We start from the raw sequence: 17,588 nt of genomic DNA, 5'->3' as shown, positions 1-17,588 counted from the left end.
GCATGAACCTGGGAGGCGGAGCTTGCAGTGAGCCGAGATTGTGCCACTGCACACCAGCCTGGGCGACAGAGCGAGACTCTGTCTCAAAAAAAAAAAAAAAGCTACAGTAATCAAGACAATGTGGTATTGGCAAAAGAATAGAAAAATAAATCAATGGAACAGATAAAATTTTCAGCCCAGAGACAGACCCACATAAATACAATCAACTGATCTTTTGACAAAGGACTAAAGGCTATACATAATGGAGAAAAGACAGTGTTTTCCACAAATGGTGCTGAAACAAATTTGTTTGCATCTACATGCAAACAAATAAATCTAGACACAGACCTTATACCCTTCACAAAAATGGAATTCAAAATGGATCACAGACCTAAATGTAAAATACAAAACAAATTCCTAGAAGACAACATAGGAGAAAATCTAGGTGACCTTGGGTATGATGATGAATTTTTAGATATTACACCAAGGTGAGATACATGAAGAAATAATAAGTGAAACTTCATTAAAATGAAAAACTCTTGCTCTACAGAAGATACTGTCAAAAGAATGAGACGCCAGACTGGGAGAAAATATTTGCAAATGACATGTCTGATAAAGAACTATTATCCAAAATACACAAACAACTCTTAAAACTCAACAATAAGAAAATGAGCAACCCAGTTACAAAAATGGGCAAAAGGCCTGAACAGACACATCACCAAAGAAGATATACAGATGGCAGGTAGGCATATGAAGATATTCCACATCAAATGTCATCAGAGAAATGCAAACTAAAACAATGATATACCACTACACACCTATTAAAAGGGCCAAAATCCAAAACACTGACACCACCAAATGCTGACGAGGACATGGAGCATCAGGAACTCTGACTAATTGTTAATGGGAAGGCAAATGGTACAGCCACTTTGGAAACGCTTAGTAGTTTCTTACAAAACTTAACTCTTACCATACAATCCAGCAATTATGCTTTTCAGTATTTACCCAAATGAGCTGAAAACTTAGATCCACACAAAAACCTGCCCACAGATGTTTATACCAGCCTTATTCATAACTGCCAAAACTTAGCAGCAACCAAGATGTACTTCAGTAGGTAACTAAACTGTGGCACATCCATACAATGGAATATTATTCAGTGCTAAAAAGAAATGAGCTATCAACCTATGGAAAGACATGGAGGAACTTTAAATAAATGCATACTACTAAGTGAAAGATGCCAATCTGGAAAGGCTACATACTGTGGGAGTCCAACTACATAACATTCTGGAAAAGGCAAAACTATGGAGATGACAAAAAGATCAGTGGTTGCCATGGGTTAAAAGAAAAGGGTGGGATGAACAGGCAGAGCAGAGAGGATTTTCAGGGCAGTGAAAACACCCTGTATGATACCATAATGGTGGATACATGGCATTTGTCCAAACCCATAGAACGTATCAAACCAAGAATGAACCCTACTGTAAACTACAGACTGAGTACTACTGACGTATTGATGTGAGTACATCAGTTTTAACAAACGTACCTCTGTGGTGGGGGATGTTGATCATGTGGGAGTCTGTGCATGGCATGTGTGCAGAAAAAGTATTTGACGAAATGCAACACCCAATCATAATAAAAACTCTTTTTCAGAAAATCTCTGTACCTTCTGCTCAATTTTGCTGTGAACCTAAAACTGCTCTTAAAAATAAAGTCTACTTAAAAACAAATAAAATAAAGCCTGCTATAGTTGGTGATTACTCTCTCCCAGCACTCCCCAGAGCTAGTACCTCCTTCTACTGTCAGCAACCTGCCAGCCAGCCCCCAGGGCAGCTTCCAAATGAGGTGGCAGAGACAGCAGTGGCAGGTCCCTGCGGCTCACACCCACCAGAGAGGACCCCACTGTGCCTGGCCAAGAAATGTCACCAGTTCATCAAAGAGAAAAAGCTGGGACCTGGTGACAAAGTACAATGAGAATTAACCCAGTGAAAAGGAAAAAGACACGAAAGTGCTCTCTTTGGGAGGTAAGATCATTGGTTTGCACTTCAACTGCTGTTAAGTTTCAGTTTAAAGAGCAATATTTGATTTTTCACCAAAAAAAAGCTAAAGCTTATACAATTTACATAAATAAATGCCAATGTCTTTTTAAGAGAAATACAAAGTTCTATCATGATATTTACTCTTCTTGAAACAATTTTGACTTTGACAGCCAAGAAAACAAACCAACTGCAGAAATAGACTAGTCCTTGGGGCCTGTGTCAAATAACAGGGCCCGGGCAAGAAAAGCTGGTCAAACGTCACTAGAAGAGAGGCCACTGACCGGCCTTGAGAGCACAACAGAAGCACCCTGTGTGCATGTATCCACAGCCACCCACTGCCTGGAGAACAGAGTGTGTTTCAGAATAACAAGCAGCACTTCCAAGGAAGCTGCTCAGCAAGCCCACACCAGGTTAAGTTTTAAACTATCTGTGACTATCTGTGCCTTCCCAATACTAAACTTAATTCTCATTTTAACAAACAGAAAATGCCTTGTTCAAGGTTGCTAGAGACGCAAGTATTAGAACCAGACCCAATTCTAGTTCTGAGGCGTGGGCAAGTGTGATGCAGATGATTACCCTTAAGTGTACCCATCAAAGTGAGCTTTCAAACAGACAAACACAGTGGAAATATTGAGAACCATTTGTCTTCATTTCACAGTGAAATCTATACAAAGCAAATGGAACTAAGAAATACTGTGCTGTCAAATACCTATTTAACTTTGATAAATGAACTAAACATCAGTATCTGTATTTGGCCTTTTTCCTTTCACACTTTGAGCACAACAAAGTGTTCCATAGAGATGAATTCAAAATCACCCAGTGCTAAAATGGCATGCAACCTGGGCAGATGAGACCAGCAGGAAGAGCCACTAGGGCCTCCCACGTGATGTCTGAGGGCCAACTCCCACGTCCACAGCTAAGAAGGATGTTCAGGGCCCTGGTCCAGGGGCAGCATGCCACTGCAGCTGCTCCTACAGAACCCGCCCCCTCAGACAACAGACAGCCTGGAAGGCCCCCCCAGCTCAGACTTACCCCCAATATGTGCTATGGACTCCGGTCCAATAAGTTGATTTTCAAACAGCCTTTCTGCCTGTCGCAACTTCGTATTTGGATGCAGAACACCAAGCAAGAGCGGGGGTTCTTTGAAGCTGCAAAATAATGCAATTCCAGAGATTTGTCTATAAATACACATGTGAAGAAAATGTGTACTGAGCATCTACTCTCGGTTCTTTGATAAAGATGGCACTTTCTAACAACATCCTCAGTTGCCAGAAATACAAGGGTTAAGAAAAAACTGTTCTAGGATATCAGAAAACATCATGGTACAAAAGAAATATAAAAATATAAATGTGGTAGTGCAAGGCCTTCAGCAGTCCTGTCACCTGAGAGCAACCTGGGGCCTGTGCCCACCCACCTTCCAGCCTCCCCAGCTCCCCACCCCCATCCAATGCCTCAGGGCAGCTGGACCTCCTCACCCCTGTGACTCACAGCCCTACAGCCACTGGAGTCCACCTAGGGTGGTGGGGGGCAAGTGCCCATGTTTCACACCTGATGACCTGGCCTCGTACTTCACAGAGAAGATGGAAGGAGCAAGGGGAGACCTTCCTGGGACTGGAGCCACCATCCCATGGTCCAGCACAGGGCACTACACCTCCCGCTGACACTCTCAGGGCCCACCAGGCTCTCCCTGAAGCAGAGGCCTGAGCTGGGCCCTGGAGCCCTTCTACTCACAGACACAGCTCCAGAAACTCCTGCCTCTACTCGTCCTTCCCATCCACGTGCCAGTATGTCACGCCTCCCAACCCACCATCAAGTTCTGCTGAGGCCACTTTGAAAAGACACCATTGAACCCTTCTCCCCATGTCCTCCTTACCACCCTGGCTGGGGCCGCCATCCTCTCGCCCCTGCTCCCTCCCTTGACCCCTGTAGTCTACTCTAATCCAGCCGCCATGCCGGATCATGACCTTCCTCTACTCAGAGCTCCACAATGGCCCCCTCTCACCTAGAGCCAAGTCCTGGCAGCAGCCTCTGAGGACCACAACCTGGCCACAGCACCTTCTTGCCCCCTCTCTCCCTTGTGCCTTCTGCATCCCTCATACCAGCCCCTCCCTGCTGGGTCCTAACCACACCAGCATCTCCCTATCTGGGGCCTTCTCACCAGCTCTCTGCTCTACCTGGAACACCAACCATCCCCCACCCAGGGGGCCCACTCTGACCACCCAACTGAATATCTGATACCTCCCTCCAACACAGGCCCCCACCCTACTCCATGCTCCTCATAGCACATACCAGCTTCTCATACAGTGTGTAATCTGCTTCTGTTATGTTTCTGGTCTGTCTGTCCCCACTAGAACATATGCTCCATGAGATCAGGGATTTCCTTCTGTGTTTTTCTCTACTGTATTCCCAGCACCTGGCACCCAACATGGTACACAGAAGGCTCCCAAAGAGCACTGCTGGAGGAAAGCAAAGTGGAGAGGAATATCTTCCAATTATCCCCTGCCCCCTGCCTCCAGCAAGGCAGAGAATTCAAGAACACCAAGGAGCCAAGCGTTGGGGAAAAGTTTATGACAACAGCAAAAACAGCTTCTTTAAAGCTCTCTTCACAGCAAAAGAGGAAGGAAGGGAAACCCCACCTGGGGCAAGTGGTGCCATGCTATGATGACAAGCAGAGCTGCCAGCTTTGCTCGGCCTCGCTCACCTCGACACGCCGGGCAGCGTGGGGTCACCATGGTCGAGAGGCCATGCTACCATGACAAGCAGAGTTACCAGCTTCACTCGGCCTCGGTCACCTCTACACGCTGGGCTGCATGGGGTCACCACGGTCAAGAGGCCATGCCACAATGACAAGCAGAGCTGCCAGCTTCACTCGGCCTCAGTCACCTCTACACACCAGGCAGCGTGGGGTCACCATGGTCAAGAGGATCAGGCCAGCAGACGGGCCAGGAACGGCCACTCAGCTGATGGACGGGTGTTTGGGAGCCTACCCAGGGTACTACATCACTCCCGTGAGAGCTTAGACCACACTTAGAAATCTCTAAAAAATCAGAGAACAGGCAGACCAGGAGTATGGAGGGACAAAGAGAAGGATGGTGGCTCTTCCATTCTGGACTATCACACAGCTGGTTTCAGTACTTGAAGACAGTCACCAGGAAGGCTGCAGGGCTTTGCCAAAAACCTGCCCTGCAAAGCCACTTTCCCTTCTTTTTGGAAAGATTAGAGGGCTGTCACAGACACAGCATATATGACATCCTGATTCCTATAGCACGTACAGAGTGGTTTTCAAGATCCCTGTGACAATGTGGGGAGATGCGCACAGAGTAACAGGGCATCTGTATGATCACGGATGGCTGGCACAGGTGAAGAAAGCCTGCACTAATGCAGTGATACTCAACTGCAGAGAAGTGACCCACTGTGACCCACAGACTGCACAAATGTTTTCCTAAGCACTTCAGAGAACCAGCTCTCTGAGGTCCCCCACATCTCTCTCCCTAACACAGGAAGCCAGGGTGTGGGGCACTGCTCTCTCCCTCCCCAGTGGGTCTCCTGTGGGCCCTGCCTGAGTTTTATACAGTGCTTCTATTTGGTCTTGATGTCCCAGACCACCCATAAAGGTTGTTGCTATTTTTTAATATCTCTCAGTTTGTCAGTTTCACCCGGTAGTAAAATGTGTAGTTCTAACAGTACTGCAACTTTCAACTCCCACTAGAATTACTCTTTCTGTTGGTCTTTAAAATTATAGCAACTAAATCCATTCTCCAAAATGCTGCTCTATTTCTTTTTACCATAAATTTGACTTTAACTGCTATTTTTTCAGTGACTAGAAACATCCACATCCTTCCATGAAAAATAAACTTTTTGCTCCCTTCTGGAGAGAAACCATGTCCTTCCACAGAGTGACTGTGGGCTGAGAGGGCTGCAGCTGAGTCAGCACCCACTGGGATGGCGTGCACGGGGCACGGCCTGTGTCGCGGCCACATGTACTTGCATGAGACACACCAAGCTCTGTCACGTACCAGGCTTCTGCTTCTGCTCTGCATTTTGGGGCCTATCTTCCTGTTTTTGAGTGTGCCATTCTGAAAGCTGAGCCCAGGAGAGAGGTCCCTGTGGGCTGCAACGGTTCCACTGCCATTCCGAAAGCTGAGCCCAGGAGAGAGGTCCCTGTTGGCTGTGACAGTTCCACTGCCATAAGCTGAACCCAGGAGAGAGGTCCCTGTTGGCTGTGATGGTTCCACTGCCATAAGCTGAGCCCAGGAGACAGGCCCCTGTTGGCTGTGATTCCAATGCCATAAGCTGAACCCAGGAGAGAGGTCCCTGTTGGCTGTGATGGTTCCACTGCCATAAGCTGAGCCCAGGAGACAGGCCCCTGTTGGCTGTGATTCCAATGCCATAAGCTGAGCCCAGGAGAGAGGTCCCTGTGGGTTGCGACGGTTCCACTGCCATTCCAAAAGCTGAGCCCAGGAGAGAGGTCCCTGTTGGCTGTGATTATTCCACTGCCATTCCGAAAGCTGAGCCCAGGAGAGAGGTCCCTGTTGGCTGTGATTGTTCCACTGCCATAAGCTGAGCCCAGGAGAGAGGTTCCTGTTGGCTGTGATTGTTCCACTGCCATTCCGAAAGCTGAGCCCAGGAGAGAGGTTCCTGTTGGCTGGGATGGTTCCACTGCCATTCCGAAAGCTGAGCCCAGGAGAGAGGTTCCTGTTGGCTGGGATGGTTCCACTGCCATTCCGAAAGCTGAACCCAGGAGAGAGGTCCCTGTTGGCTGCGACAGTTCCACTGCTTCTCGTCCTTTCCTTCCTCATCAGGCTCCTTTACTCAACAGACAGAACTCACTTTGTACAAACAACTTCCAATCCCCAGTAGGCCCTGCTTCCTTTCAGTGTCTGGCCAGGGCTACATACCCCATTTCCCAGTGCATTTCTTCACCACCCTTTCCACACATAAAATCATCTTTCCTGAGATCAAAGGTCTTCAATCACTGAGGCTCCAACCTCTCTCTCCAACTCAAAACTCAGTCTCAGCCTTCTTTTCCAAGGCCAGCCCCCCAACCCAAGCTTCTAATCCCCGACTGTGGACACAGTTCACTCCCCCACCTTAGCCAACTGGACTATCCAAGAAGGCCCAGGTCAGTTTCCCTTTGGGTAGAATGAGCCATCCTGCTCTGTAGGGAAGGGTTAGAAAGAGAGAAGCCCCTCCCTCAACACATCGGGGGATCCCCCCCGCCCGCCACATCTCTCTCCCTACGTCTCACCCGACGCCCCTCCTTTGGAGACAGGATGTCCTCAGGCCTGGCTCAGGCAGAAAAACGCATCTGAGGACCCACTGGCACACCAGGAGTTACAGAGCTGACACTCTTAGGGCTGACTAGAGTCCCCAGTCCTTCACCCATTCTCAACCTTATACGAGCAAATTGTGTGTTTACAGCACCTTGTGCCTTTACTATTCTAAATCCAACAACAAAAAGTTCACTCAGCTACACATGTCAATCTAAGGTCAGAACTGTGTCCTCTACATTCTTAGTGAATTGGATCCAATATAAAGCCTTAATTTTTATGGATAAAACACTACATTATTCAGTTAGTATGTCATATTCACTCTTTAACTAGATATGATTCTTGTCTGAAGTTTTTAAGGCCTTACCTGGACTAACTCATTTAAAATAAGCTTCAGATGGCCTCACCCCATCAGCAGTTGCAAGGGGAACCAGGAAATTACTGAACCAGACTACACAACCCTCCTGCAACTATGTCAACATGGAAGTCATAGATCGTCACATCGATGACAGCCTGGCTCTATCCCACTATAATTATAAACACAAATCTATTTCAGGGGGGCTCTACATATACAATAGTTTTTTCAAATTATAATGGACCACATTACTCATAGATCTCTATTGGTGAAAGGTAACTTAGGAAAAAAAGAACACTAATTATGGGTTTTGTAGAAAATCAGTTACTTATAAAATTTAAATGAGGTAACTGAAGTTCCATTTATGTGTGTTTTTGCTACTTGAAATGAATTACGGTTGACTGTCTAATGATTATTAAGCTTCTCTAATTTCGAATTTTTGTTTTTGGTTTATGCAGTTTTTTTTAAACAATGACAGCAAAAAATACCATGCATATTTCCTGAGTAACATCTAATTCAGCATAAAAACCCAGGTACTAAAGAAATCACAAAACTCTGTTTCTCCTAACTTACCTTTCAGATCAGATTGATTTAATCACCCTCCTTTCCTTGGAAATTATTTCAGCCTATTACGTTTTGTCAAGCAACCCCTCCTGAGGACTGCGGGGCAGCCTACCTGAGAGGCTGTGGATCTATAGGAGATTCCAGCAGCATCATGGCTCCAAGCAGGGGAACGGTGAGAGAAACAGCCAGCATCAAGAAGGTCACTCGGAAAACTCTGCCGCTAAAGGAGCTGCCAGAAATAAAAGATACAAAGGCAATCAGCTGAGTCTCAGACAGTGACAAGGTCGGCTGGTCCGAAAGCCCTCCCGGCAGGAGCAGGGACGCTCATCCAGTTTCCCCACTGCAAGCTGGCCGACCTCTGGCCTGTGATTAAACTTTAGCACTATTTGCTAGGATTGGCAAACACACTTTTGTTGTTGTTCTTTTTTTTAATCTTCCAGCTTCCCCTGTGTGGGATACGTTGGATCAATTACTTTCCAGATCTTGAATCCTCCAGCAGGGTTTTAAAGAAGGCAAACTCAAAGAACTGATGAACACAAAATGTAATGGGGAAAAAGAGTTCTAATGATGTAAATGATACACACTCATCCACAGAAAAGGTGGGTAATTCTCAAAAGCTACGCGTTCCTGGTGCATGGACTCAAAGCAGCAACATTCAGTACTGTGCAGCCCTAAGATTCTCACAGATACAAGAGACAGCTAAAGTCATGAAGGAAATGGAAGCAGAACAACTTTCTGAGGGTCCAATTCCCCAATCACTTTTCCCAACCTACTTTTAAGAATTTAAAAGGAAATCCCAGCTCTTCAACCTAATAGAAGAAGTCTGACAAATACTGACAGTTATCCACACAGGATCCACAAAATTACAATTCAAAGTCATCACTCCTGAATCCTTGGGAAGATGTGAAAGCTTCCCTGGGAATCCTGGGTGAAGTTTTTGGACAAATGACCAGTAGTGCCTTAAATATCTCTGAACCAATCTTCACATACAGTATTTCTCATCTGGCAAACAAGTGAAAACATTTGGCCTCTTGCTACTAAATAAACCTCATAGGATCATTACTTGCTTACATGAATTGAACTCAAATTTACTAAATGCTTGACATTAATATTAACTCAAAACAAACAAAATCATGAGTTCCTAAGGTAGAATTTTTTTCTTCCATCAAAAAAATTAAAGTGTTGACGAAGAAAAAATTCAAGACTCACACTTAACAAAATAGACTTGATTTAAGGGGGCAGGGTTTGATTTTTGACAGAAGTGTAGTCTTCTGCCATTTAGATGTGTTAAACTCTGTTCCAGGTATGGTGTAGAAACATATAGGCCAAGCCCTCTTTCCCAACAGCCAGCCAGGGAACTGCAGGCCAGTTTCTCCACTCCAAAACCCACAGTTTCCCCCAATGTGAAATGGGGTGTTGGGCAGGGTAACTTCCTGAACATGCATGATTTTCACAAACGAATAAATCAGAAAAGAAAATAAATCCCTCTATCTCTACTGGGGTAGGTGGAAATAAAGACAAAGGAAAGACTAAGGGGAAGAAGAGGGAGCAGCTTTCACAAAGTGTCCCTTGCATTTTGGACAGCACCTCTGCAGAGTGGCTGGGTTCTGCCACCAACCTGAGTGGGCAGGAAACAGAGTCTTTCCAGAGCCTCCAGAAACACAGCCCTACTGACACCCTGATCTTAACACAGTGAGACCTGCCCAGGACTTCTGACCTACAAAACTATTATATAATAAATTTGTGTTGTTCAGGACACTCATTGTGTGGTAATTTGTTAATGGCAGCCATAAAAATTAACAGTTTTCTAAGTAAACTAGTTTCCAGCACCCTGGAAGTAGGGTGTTGCTGTAACAAATATCTAAAAAAACGTGGAAGTAGCTTTGGAATAGAGCTGTGGGTGAAGGAAGGAAGAATTTTGAGGAGCGGCACAGAAAAAGCCTAGATTTCCTTGAACACAGTAGGAAAACTACGGATGTTAAAAGACTCTACTCGTGAGGTCTCAGAAGACAGGAGCATAGCAGGAAAAGACCATCGCCTTGGAGAACACCTAACTGGGCACGAACACTGCTGGCACTGCTGGGGAGGGCGCGGAAGGATGTCAGGAGCATGGGATTGGAAACTGGAGCAAAGTAGATCCTGGAACGCAGTGGTAGAAAGCTTGGCTGAATCGTGTCCTGCAGTTATGTGGAAAGCAGAGCTTTTAAACACTGAAACTGGATCCAGCTGAGGACATTTCCCAGCACAGTGTTGAAGGCAAGGCCCGGTTTCTCCTGCTGCTTCCTCCTCCAGAGCAGGATGGGCCCGAGGGCAGTGTTAACCACTGCCTTCTTCCTTTGACATTTCCCTTTGCTGATGAGAATTCTATGTCTATTTTTCTTCTAATAATCTTCCAAAAATGAATTTTGTCCCTAACTTCCTCCTCTTCACTCATAAGGGGTTCAGAGCTCACCCCGTACATCTAAGACCAGGTAAAATGCCACAATGCCGGTCCTTACCCCTTTTATTAGGTGGGAAAGGAGGTGGTCCAGGCCCTACAAACCCAAACAAAATGCCACAGACCCAACCAGGGAGAGGTCAAGAGAGCCCAGGCTTCTGGAAGATGGCAGGTGAGAATGAAGGGGAAAGTCAGGTCAACCTCTCCCTCCCAGTCCTGTCTCCAAACCCCAGGACCAAATAATCTTCTTCTAATGTGACGGACTTATACCAGTCAAGGGTATAAGCACCACAGGCATAGAAATGTCTACAAAGCACAGAACTATGACCTGATACGACGGCAGGCTCATGCAACCTGAGAGGTCTGCAGCAGGGAAAGGAGTAAGGACCAGGAAAAGAGGAATGGCAAACAGTCAAAATGAGAATATGCCAAGAAATGTGCTTTACATGGGCAACCAGATGGAACCAGGTATCTCTCTCCTTCACAAATGAGGGAAGTGGGCAGGGAAAGGCTCAAGTGGCTTTCCCACAGCCAATGCAAGAGCTGGAAAAGCACGACTGGGAGCCAGATGTGACCCTACGGCTGCGGTCACCATTAGAAGCGCTGCCTGCCAAGAGCAAGAGGAGGGAGCAGAGGATGCCCAGACCTAGAGCCCTCAGAGCGGGAGTTTGAAAGCTCTGTGAAAATTCATGGTGATTTGCCTATTCTAGGCATTTCATATAAGCGGAATCATACAACACGTGACCTTTCATGACTAGCTTCTTTCATTCAGTGTGTTTTCTAGGCCCGTCTAAGTTACAGTGTGTATCTGTACATGGTTCCTTTTACCAGTTGATTATGTACGTATATACCACAACTTGCTGCCCACTCATCTGGTTTTTTGTTTTTTAACTATAAAGACACGGTCTCAGTATATCAACCAGGCTAGAGTACAGTGGCGGGATCATATCTCACTGTTTTCTCAAACTCCTGGGCTCAAATGATCCTCCTGTCTCAGCCTCCCAAAGTAGCTAGGACTACAGGTGCGCACTACCACAGCTGGCTAATTGTTTTACTTTTTGTAGAGAAAACATCTTGCTACATTGTCCAGGCTGGTCTTGAACTTCTGGCCTCAAGCAGTCTTCCCACCTTAGCCTCCCAAAGTGCACCCTGAAATGAGCAGGCATGAGCAACCATGTCCAGCCCCACTCATCTGCTGAACATTTGTGTGGGAGGGGGGAATGGGAGTGATTACTTAATTGGTACAAGGTAAACAACTTGCTTTTATGGGGTGATGAAACAGTTTTGAAAGCAGAAAGAGCTGGTGGTTGCCCAACATTGTGAATACACTAAATATCATGGAACTGTGCACTTTAAAGTGGTTAATTGTATGTTATGCGAATTTCACCTCAACTAAAAAAAAAAGTTGACAGTGACAAGAATGTTCTAAACTTGGATTGTGGTAATTACTGCAAAACTGGCCATTATACTAAAAATCACTGATTTGAACATTTTCAGTAGGTTAATTTTATGGTATATAAATTATATCTCAATAAAGATGTTAAAAAACAAAAACAAAAACAAAATAAAGTCAGTGACTCCACCATGCAAACTGCCACTCCAGTGGCTAGGACACTCTTCAACCCAAGTGATTTTCTTTAAGTGACCTAAAGTCTTCCAACACAATAGAAATGAAGTACTTGTACAGTAAAGCAGGGCTGGTTACAAGTAAATGACAGAAACGCTTCTGACAGTGCGAGCCCCAAAGGGAGACAAGCACATGGAAAGGTGGATGGTGAAGATGTGTGGCTGCCAGCCCTGAGAGCTGCCCTCGCTGCACTCTGGTACTGAGTCCAACAGGGACATGCCTGTCCTTAAAGGAATCTGATGCCATCACCCACCCCACTCCCAGGAGAGGAGAGTCCCTCTAGGGAAGGTACGTTGTGTTTTCACCTCATGACCTTCATTACAAACAGTAACAATCCTGCCAAAGCGCTACTTTGTTTTTCCTTGCCTAACATCATTCTACCTAAGGCAGATTTTCCTCATCTGTCTTGACTCCAACACCGTGACCTCTACTTTACCACACTGCAGCTTACATTTTTAAAATCTTGATGTGGTCATCTCATTCAGAGCTGGGGGCACCCCATTTAAATATCTGGTTGCCCCTTCACACAATAGTTAGAGGCTCAATTATATCCCAAACAAAAAGTCCAGCCAGGACTGAAAGCCATGGGGCTTACAGCCAGAAAGGAGGCCAAAAATCCATTGACAAAGATTTGTGTCCCAATGCTGGGGTATCTACCAGCAACACTCTCCTAAAGCTGGAGAAGAATTTAGAGGTCACTCAGTCTACTGTTCCCAAAGGCAGCCAACTCCTGGATGGGCTACATCAAGATGACCTGGGCCAGAGATTCTGGTTTGGTGGGTACAGGGTGGGCCTGCGAACTCTTTCATCCGTTGTTCCTCATGTGCAGCTGGACACCACTAACTCTATGCAGCTCCCTTCCCGGTCAGACTTCACCAACACCTCCCCAACCTCACCTGATCAACATCCAGCCTCCACTGGAAAGTTCTGTGGTCACGTATTAGAAATACTAGCTTAAATTTAAACAAAACTCCTTGAGCAGCACTGTCCAATAGAACTTTCTGCAATGATGGAAATACAATAGCTACTAGCCATGTGTGGTTCCTGAGCACTTGAAATGGAGTTAGCTTGTTATATAAATGAGGTAAGCACAGCTCCTGGACCCCTGCTCTGGGCGCCACACTTATTTTAGCCCAAGGTCCATTAACTTTTTGGCAGGCCCTCATCAGTGTTGCTTCCTGTAAACTCACAGTTAACCACAATTCTTCTGTCTTTTCTCGGTGTCTGCCTCCCTCTTACTCATTTTTTAACTTGAATAAAGGACACTGTATCGATCCCTATCCATTTTCACTGACAAAGCACTGCAGGTTCCCAACCTGTGCTGACACATCCAGGAACGCTGGCAACTTAGTTCTCAGGCGCAGTTTGAGAAATCAGTTTGTTTGCCCCAATCTCTCAGAAGAGCCTGGAGGGATGCCCATCTCCATGAGGACATCTGCACCCTGAAATTGCCTACACTCTCTAAAGGCAAGAGCACAACCACAGTGATGCAACAGGATTTCACAACTGCTGTTGGCTGGGCCATGATTTACACAATCTTCTGTAGATTCACCAGCCAATTGGGCAGATTTTGAAGGGTATCCTCTAACTCTGCACACAGGACATTAGGGCCTTGGGTCCTGAACTGAAGTCCCAACAAGCAGACTCCAAGAGATCAAAATTCACCTGTGATTGTTGTGGAAAACCTGATAGCCCCAAATCCATGGGGTACCAGCAACCTCATGTGTCAAGGTGATCCCTGGAACCTGAGAAAGTCAAATAGCATCAACCCATCTTTTTTAGTGACAGCATCTTGAAATTGTTCATTTTTCACAATCCTTTAAACTGGGGCTCCTAGATTCATCAATTTATCCTTGAAAAAAATTAAGAAATCAAGAAACAAGTTTAAAAAGCCATCTGAAAATACACACCTGGGGCAAAGCTGAGACAAACACTCCAGCTGCCTCACTCCTCATGAATTCATGAATGCCCAATCTGTTTCTCCATACTTCCTCCCTTACTCTTCAGTTTCCAAGAGGAAAAAGGAAAATGGACCTAGCAGAGACTTTTAATTAGACTAAAATCCTTCAGAAGCTTATTGAAAAAGCAGAATTATATGGAATTTAATGTACTGAAATATATTAAATCCTCAATATATTTATTCTGCATCCCTAAACAGTCATATATGGACATTAAACAGTTCTCTTCCTAGATAAAACTGTGTTTCAAACAGAAAGGAATAGTTCCACAGAGTACAATTAAGTTTCTAAAGCATTTCGGGAAATCAATGTCAAATAATAATTATAAGCTTGCACTGGTATGTTAAAGTGCTTAGCTCATCTATGTTCCACACTGAATAAAATGATTTACCAACCAAATTCACCATTATATCTCAAATACAGTAATTCAAGAGCTTTGGCATAAAATCTTATTCCCAAAGCATAATTTTAAAAATACACTTCTCAATCACTGTCCAGCTGCCAGTTCTATCCTTCTTCATTCATTTTCATGTCTCTTTTGACTCTATTCTCTGTAACTTCATATAAACCACCTCACACACATGGACCTCAATTATCTCATCAGCAAAAAAAAGCAACCACCCACCTTTCATGCCAAGAGTTGGGAGACCAGCCAACGTATTGCTAGGGGTCCTTACCACTGCTAAAATCCATGTCTTAGTTCTGTCAGTTTAGTAATATGCCTTTCAAGGCTTCCTTTATTCTATTTAGCACATCTAAAGTGCTAAAGTTTACTCTAATAGGTTCGTGTTTTTACTTCTGAATTTAGATTCCTTTACTTCGCCCACTATACACAGGCTTTCCTGGCTTATGTTGAACCCTCGACTTTTAAAGTAATCAAGAATACTATTACATGAACTACTAGAAATGACCACAAAATAAATGAAAAATATAGGAGAAATGCAGGAGAAAAATAAGAAAAACATCTACCATGTTACAATAATAACTGCGGAAAGGAAGGGTGGTGACAAGACCTCACTTTGAAAGAGATCATTACAGATATACAGAAAAGGGATAAACAAACAAGAAGGACAAACACAGGGAAATAGGAACAATGTTCATGGACAGGGAAGTCAAGGAAATAAGAACGTAAATGTAAAAGGCACACTGGAAAAGATCAGGCAGTAAAAGATGACTGCAGAATCAGATTTACTTAGTCGTTAAGGAAGAAATCCCCATAGAGAACCTGAAAAAAACAATGAAGTCTGCCTGCCTGCCCTGGGGCCAGAAGTGTGAGCCAGCAGACTGAGAGTTGGGACCACCTAACCAGTGCCCTCAGGGGCTGTATGCCCTGGTTTTCAACACACTGCACCTAATGACAAACTCAGGCCACTGCTCTTTCATTTCTCAGGTAAAAATGCCTTGTTTTCAAGATTTCCGTAGGAAAGTGTTGCCAATTATTGCATGTCCATTCTAAATGGCTCCTCAATCATCAACAGATGATTAATTCACAATATTCACAGTAAGTAAGGTGATCAAATTGTCCCAGTTTGCCCAGGTTTAGCACTGAAAGTTCTACATCCTTGGAAACCCCAGTCCAGGGCAACGCAGGATGGTTGGTCAGGATATATGGGAGCATCTTCCCGATCTTTTCATTGGCCCAAGGAGACAACTATCACAGCAAAGTCTTCTCTCTAAATTGCCTCTCTAGAGCCTAAATGCTCCTTCCTGCCATCGCTCTCCTTCAAATGTGTTCCTCTTATCATCAGTCAATAAACTCAGTCTACAAGGGCAAAAACTGCCTCTCATTCATATGTACCCCACCATCTCTTGGCACACTACTGATGAACAAATATTTCCAGTATTTCTATCAAATATAAGTCAATCAGTTCCACAACTTCAAGCTTGGTCTACGGGGCCTCTTGATTCTCCCTGAAACTTAAAAGTTATGAAATTCAGGACACAGAATTGAAAAGTGAATTTTAAGTATCTTATAGTGAAATCTATGTTTACGAATCATGATTCAGTTTTTACCTAACAAAACACAGAATTCTTATATTCTGGAAGATGGGAGAGGAGGCAAAGGGCAAAACCTGATATTTCTTAGGTGTCAACAACTACAGTTTCCTATGTTTCTCCATCCCTATCAGGAAAAACTCAAGCTGAATTCTCAAAAATTGCCTACAATGTCACTTCTGTTCTCCACTCTTTCCAAGAACCGCGGTGAGGACTGGTCACGCAGCGTGAGGGGGGCAGGTGCAGAAGAGCAAGTGTAGAAGCCATCTCTTCGCCGGATAACGAGGCAGGACCCCAGCATCTCGTGGGACCTCCTCCCTTCGGGAAAGTGCGAGTGGGGAACCAGGAAGACGCAGGGCCCTGGCCAGGTAGCTGTGCCCAGGGGGATCAGATAAGCCAAAGGAAGGGAAGCGCGAGGGGAGCGAGGGAAAGGCGAGGAAGCAACCGCTATGCAGGGTGGGGCCGAAGTGAGGGGAGGGAAGAAGGCACAGGAGCGGCGCGATGCGGTCTCGGGTTCCAGAGAGCAGAGGATAACGCGGCGACTGGGCGCAGGGTGCACCCGAACCTGAAAGACCTGGCAGGTACATCCGCCTTGTCGGAGCCTGCTTCCTTCTCGAAAAAATGAGTTTTTCTTGGGGATGAAACGAGAGGGCTCTGACAACGCGCTCGGCACCGCATCCCCAGGTTACTGTTACTGCCGTCGCCGCTGTCCAAGAGGGTCGCCCTCCACTCCTAGCGGCCCGGCTCCAGCGCCCGGTCTGGGAGTCCGGCCTACCTGCCGTCCTTAGCCTCCGGGGCCTGGCGATCATCGTCTGTAACAACCTGCGGCCGCAGGGGCCGCCGCTGTCGCAGCCCGTCCGCCTCGCTCATGGTACGGGTGCCAGCCTCACCCTCAGGAACCACCCCACACTGAGTCGGATCTGCTCAGGCTCCAGGCCCGCCCTCCCCCGCGAGCGGAAATGACGTTGCGCCCAGGGACCAATCCGCAGCGTTCTCCCCGCCCCTTCCGGCCTCATGGGCGGGCGGTCCCCGGTGCGTAGCTCCTCTGCGCTCGGAGGCGAGTTCTGACCGCCCGGAAGCGGGGCTCGGGACCTGCTCAGAGCTAGCACACGGAGCTGCCGACATGCCCGCCTGTCTCGGACTCCGGGGCCCGGAACGCGAGTGGTTCAACCTCGGGCCCACCTAGCCGAGTCCCTGCGCGTGCCGCCTTCGTCTCACGTTTCTGAGGACGGGGATGCTCCTGACGCACTTGGGAATTGCTTGCACGAGATGTTGGCCACTTTTATCGTTAGAGAGGATGGCGCTGTTTATTAAATGTCAGCGACCCCGCTCTTACAGGCAGCGTCAAAAATAATGCATTCACACCCTTG

At 46.0% G+C, this 17,588-nt stretch overlaps 1 protein-coding gene across 2 annotated transcripts in view; it reads right to left on the bottom strand.

The window, feature by feature from the left end:
* Positions 1 to 17,216, bottom strand: part of APMAP (adipocyte plasma membrane associated protein) — a 29,910-nt gene extending 12,694 nt beyond the window's left edge. Inside the window, exons 1-3 of one of the 2 annotated variants that reach the window (XM_055265640.2) lie at positions 16,994 to 17,216; positions 8,314 to 8,430; positions 3,045 to 3,160 (exon numbers count right to left, since the gene is read on the bottom strand). In XM_055265640.2, coding sequence (XP_055121615.2) covers positions 3,045 to 3,160; positions 8,314 to 8,430; positions 16,994 to 17,088 — 328 coding nt within the window. In that variant the 5' untranslated portion in view covers positions 17,089 to 17,216. The remainder of the gene's footprint in view (positions 1 to 3,044; positions 3,161 to 8,313; positions 8,431 to 16,993) is intronic. The other variant, XM_063633437.1, reaches the window with a different exon arrangement.
* Between the last annotated feature and the right edge of the window lie 372 nt (positions 17,217 to 17,588).

This window comes from Symphalangus syndactylus, chromosome 24, assembly GCF_028878055.3.
Source record: "Symphalangus syndactylus isolate Jambi chromosome 24, NHGRI_mSymSyn1-v2.1_pri, whole genome shotgun sequence".
Lineage (NCBI taxonomy): Eukaryota > Metazoa > Chordata > Mammalia > Primates > Hylobatidae > Symphalangus > Symphalangus syndactylus.
The sequence above is the reverse complement of the archived record's forward strand: the minus strand, read 5'-3'. Positions and strand labels throughout refer to the sequence as shown.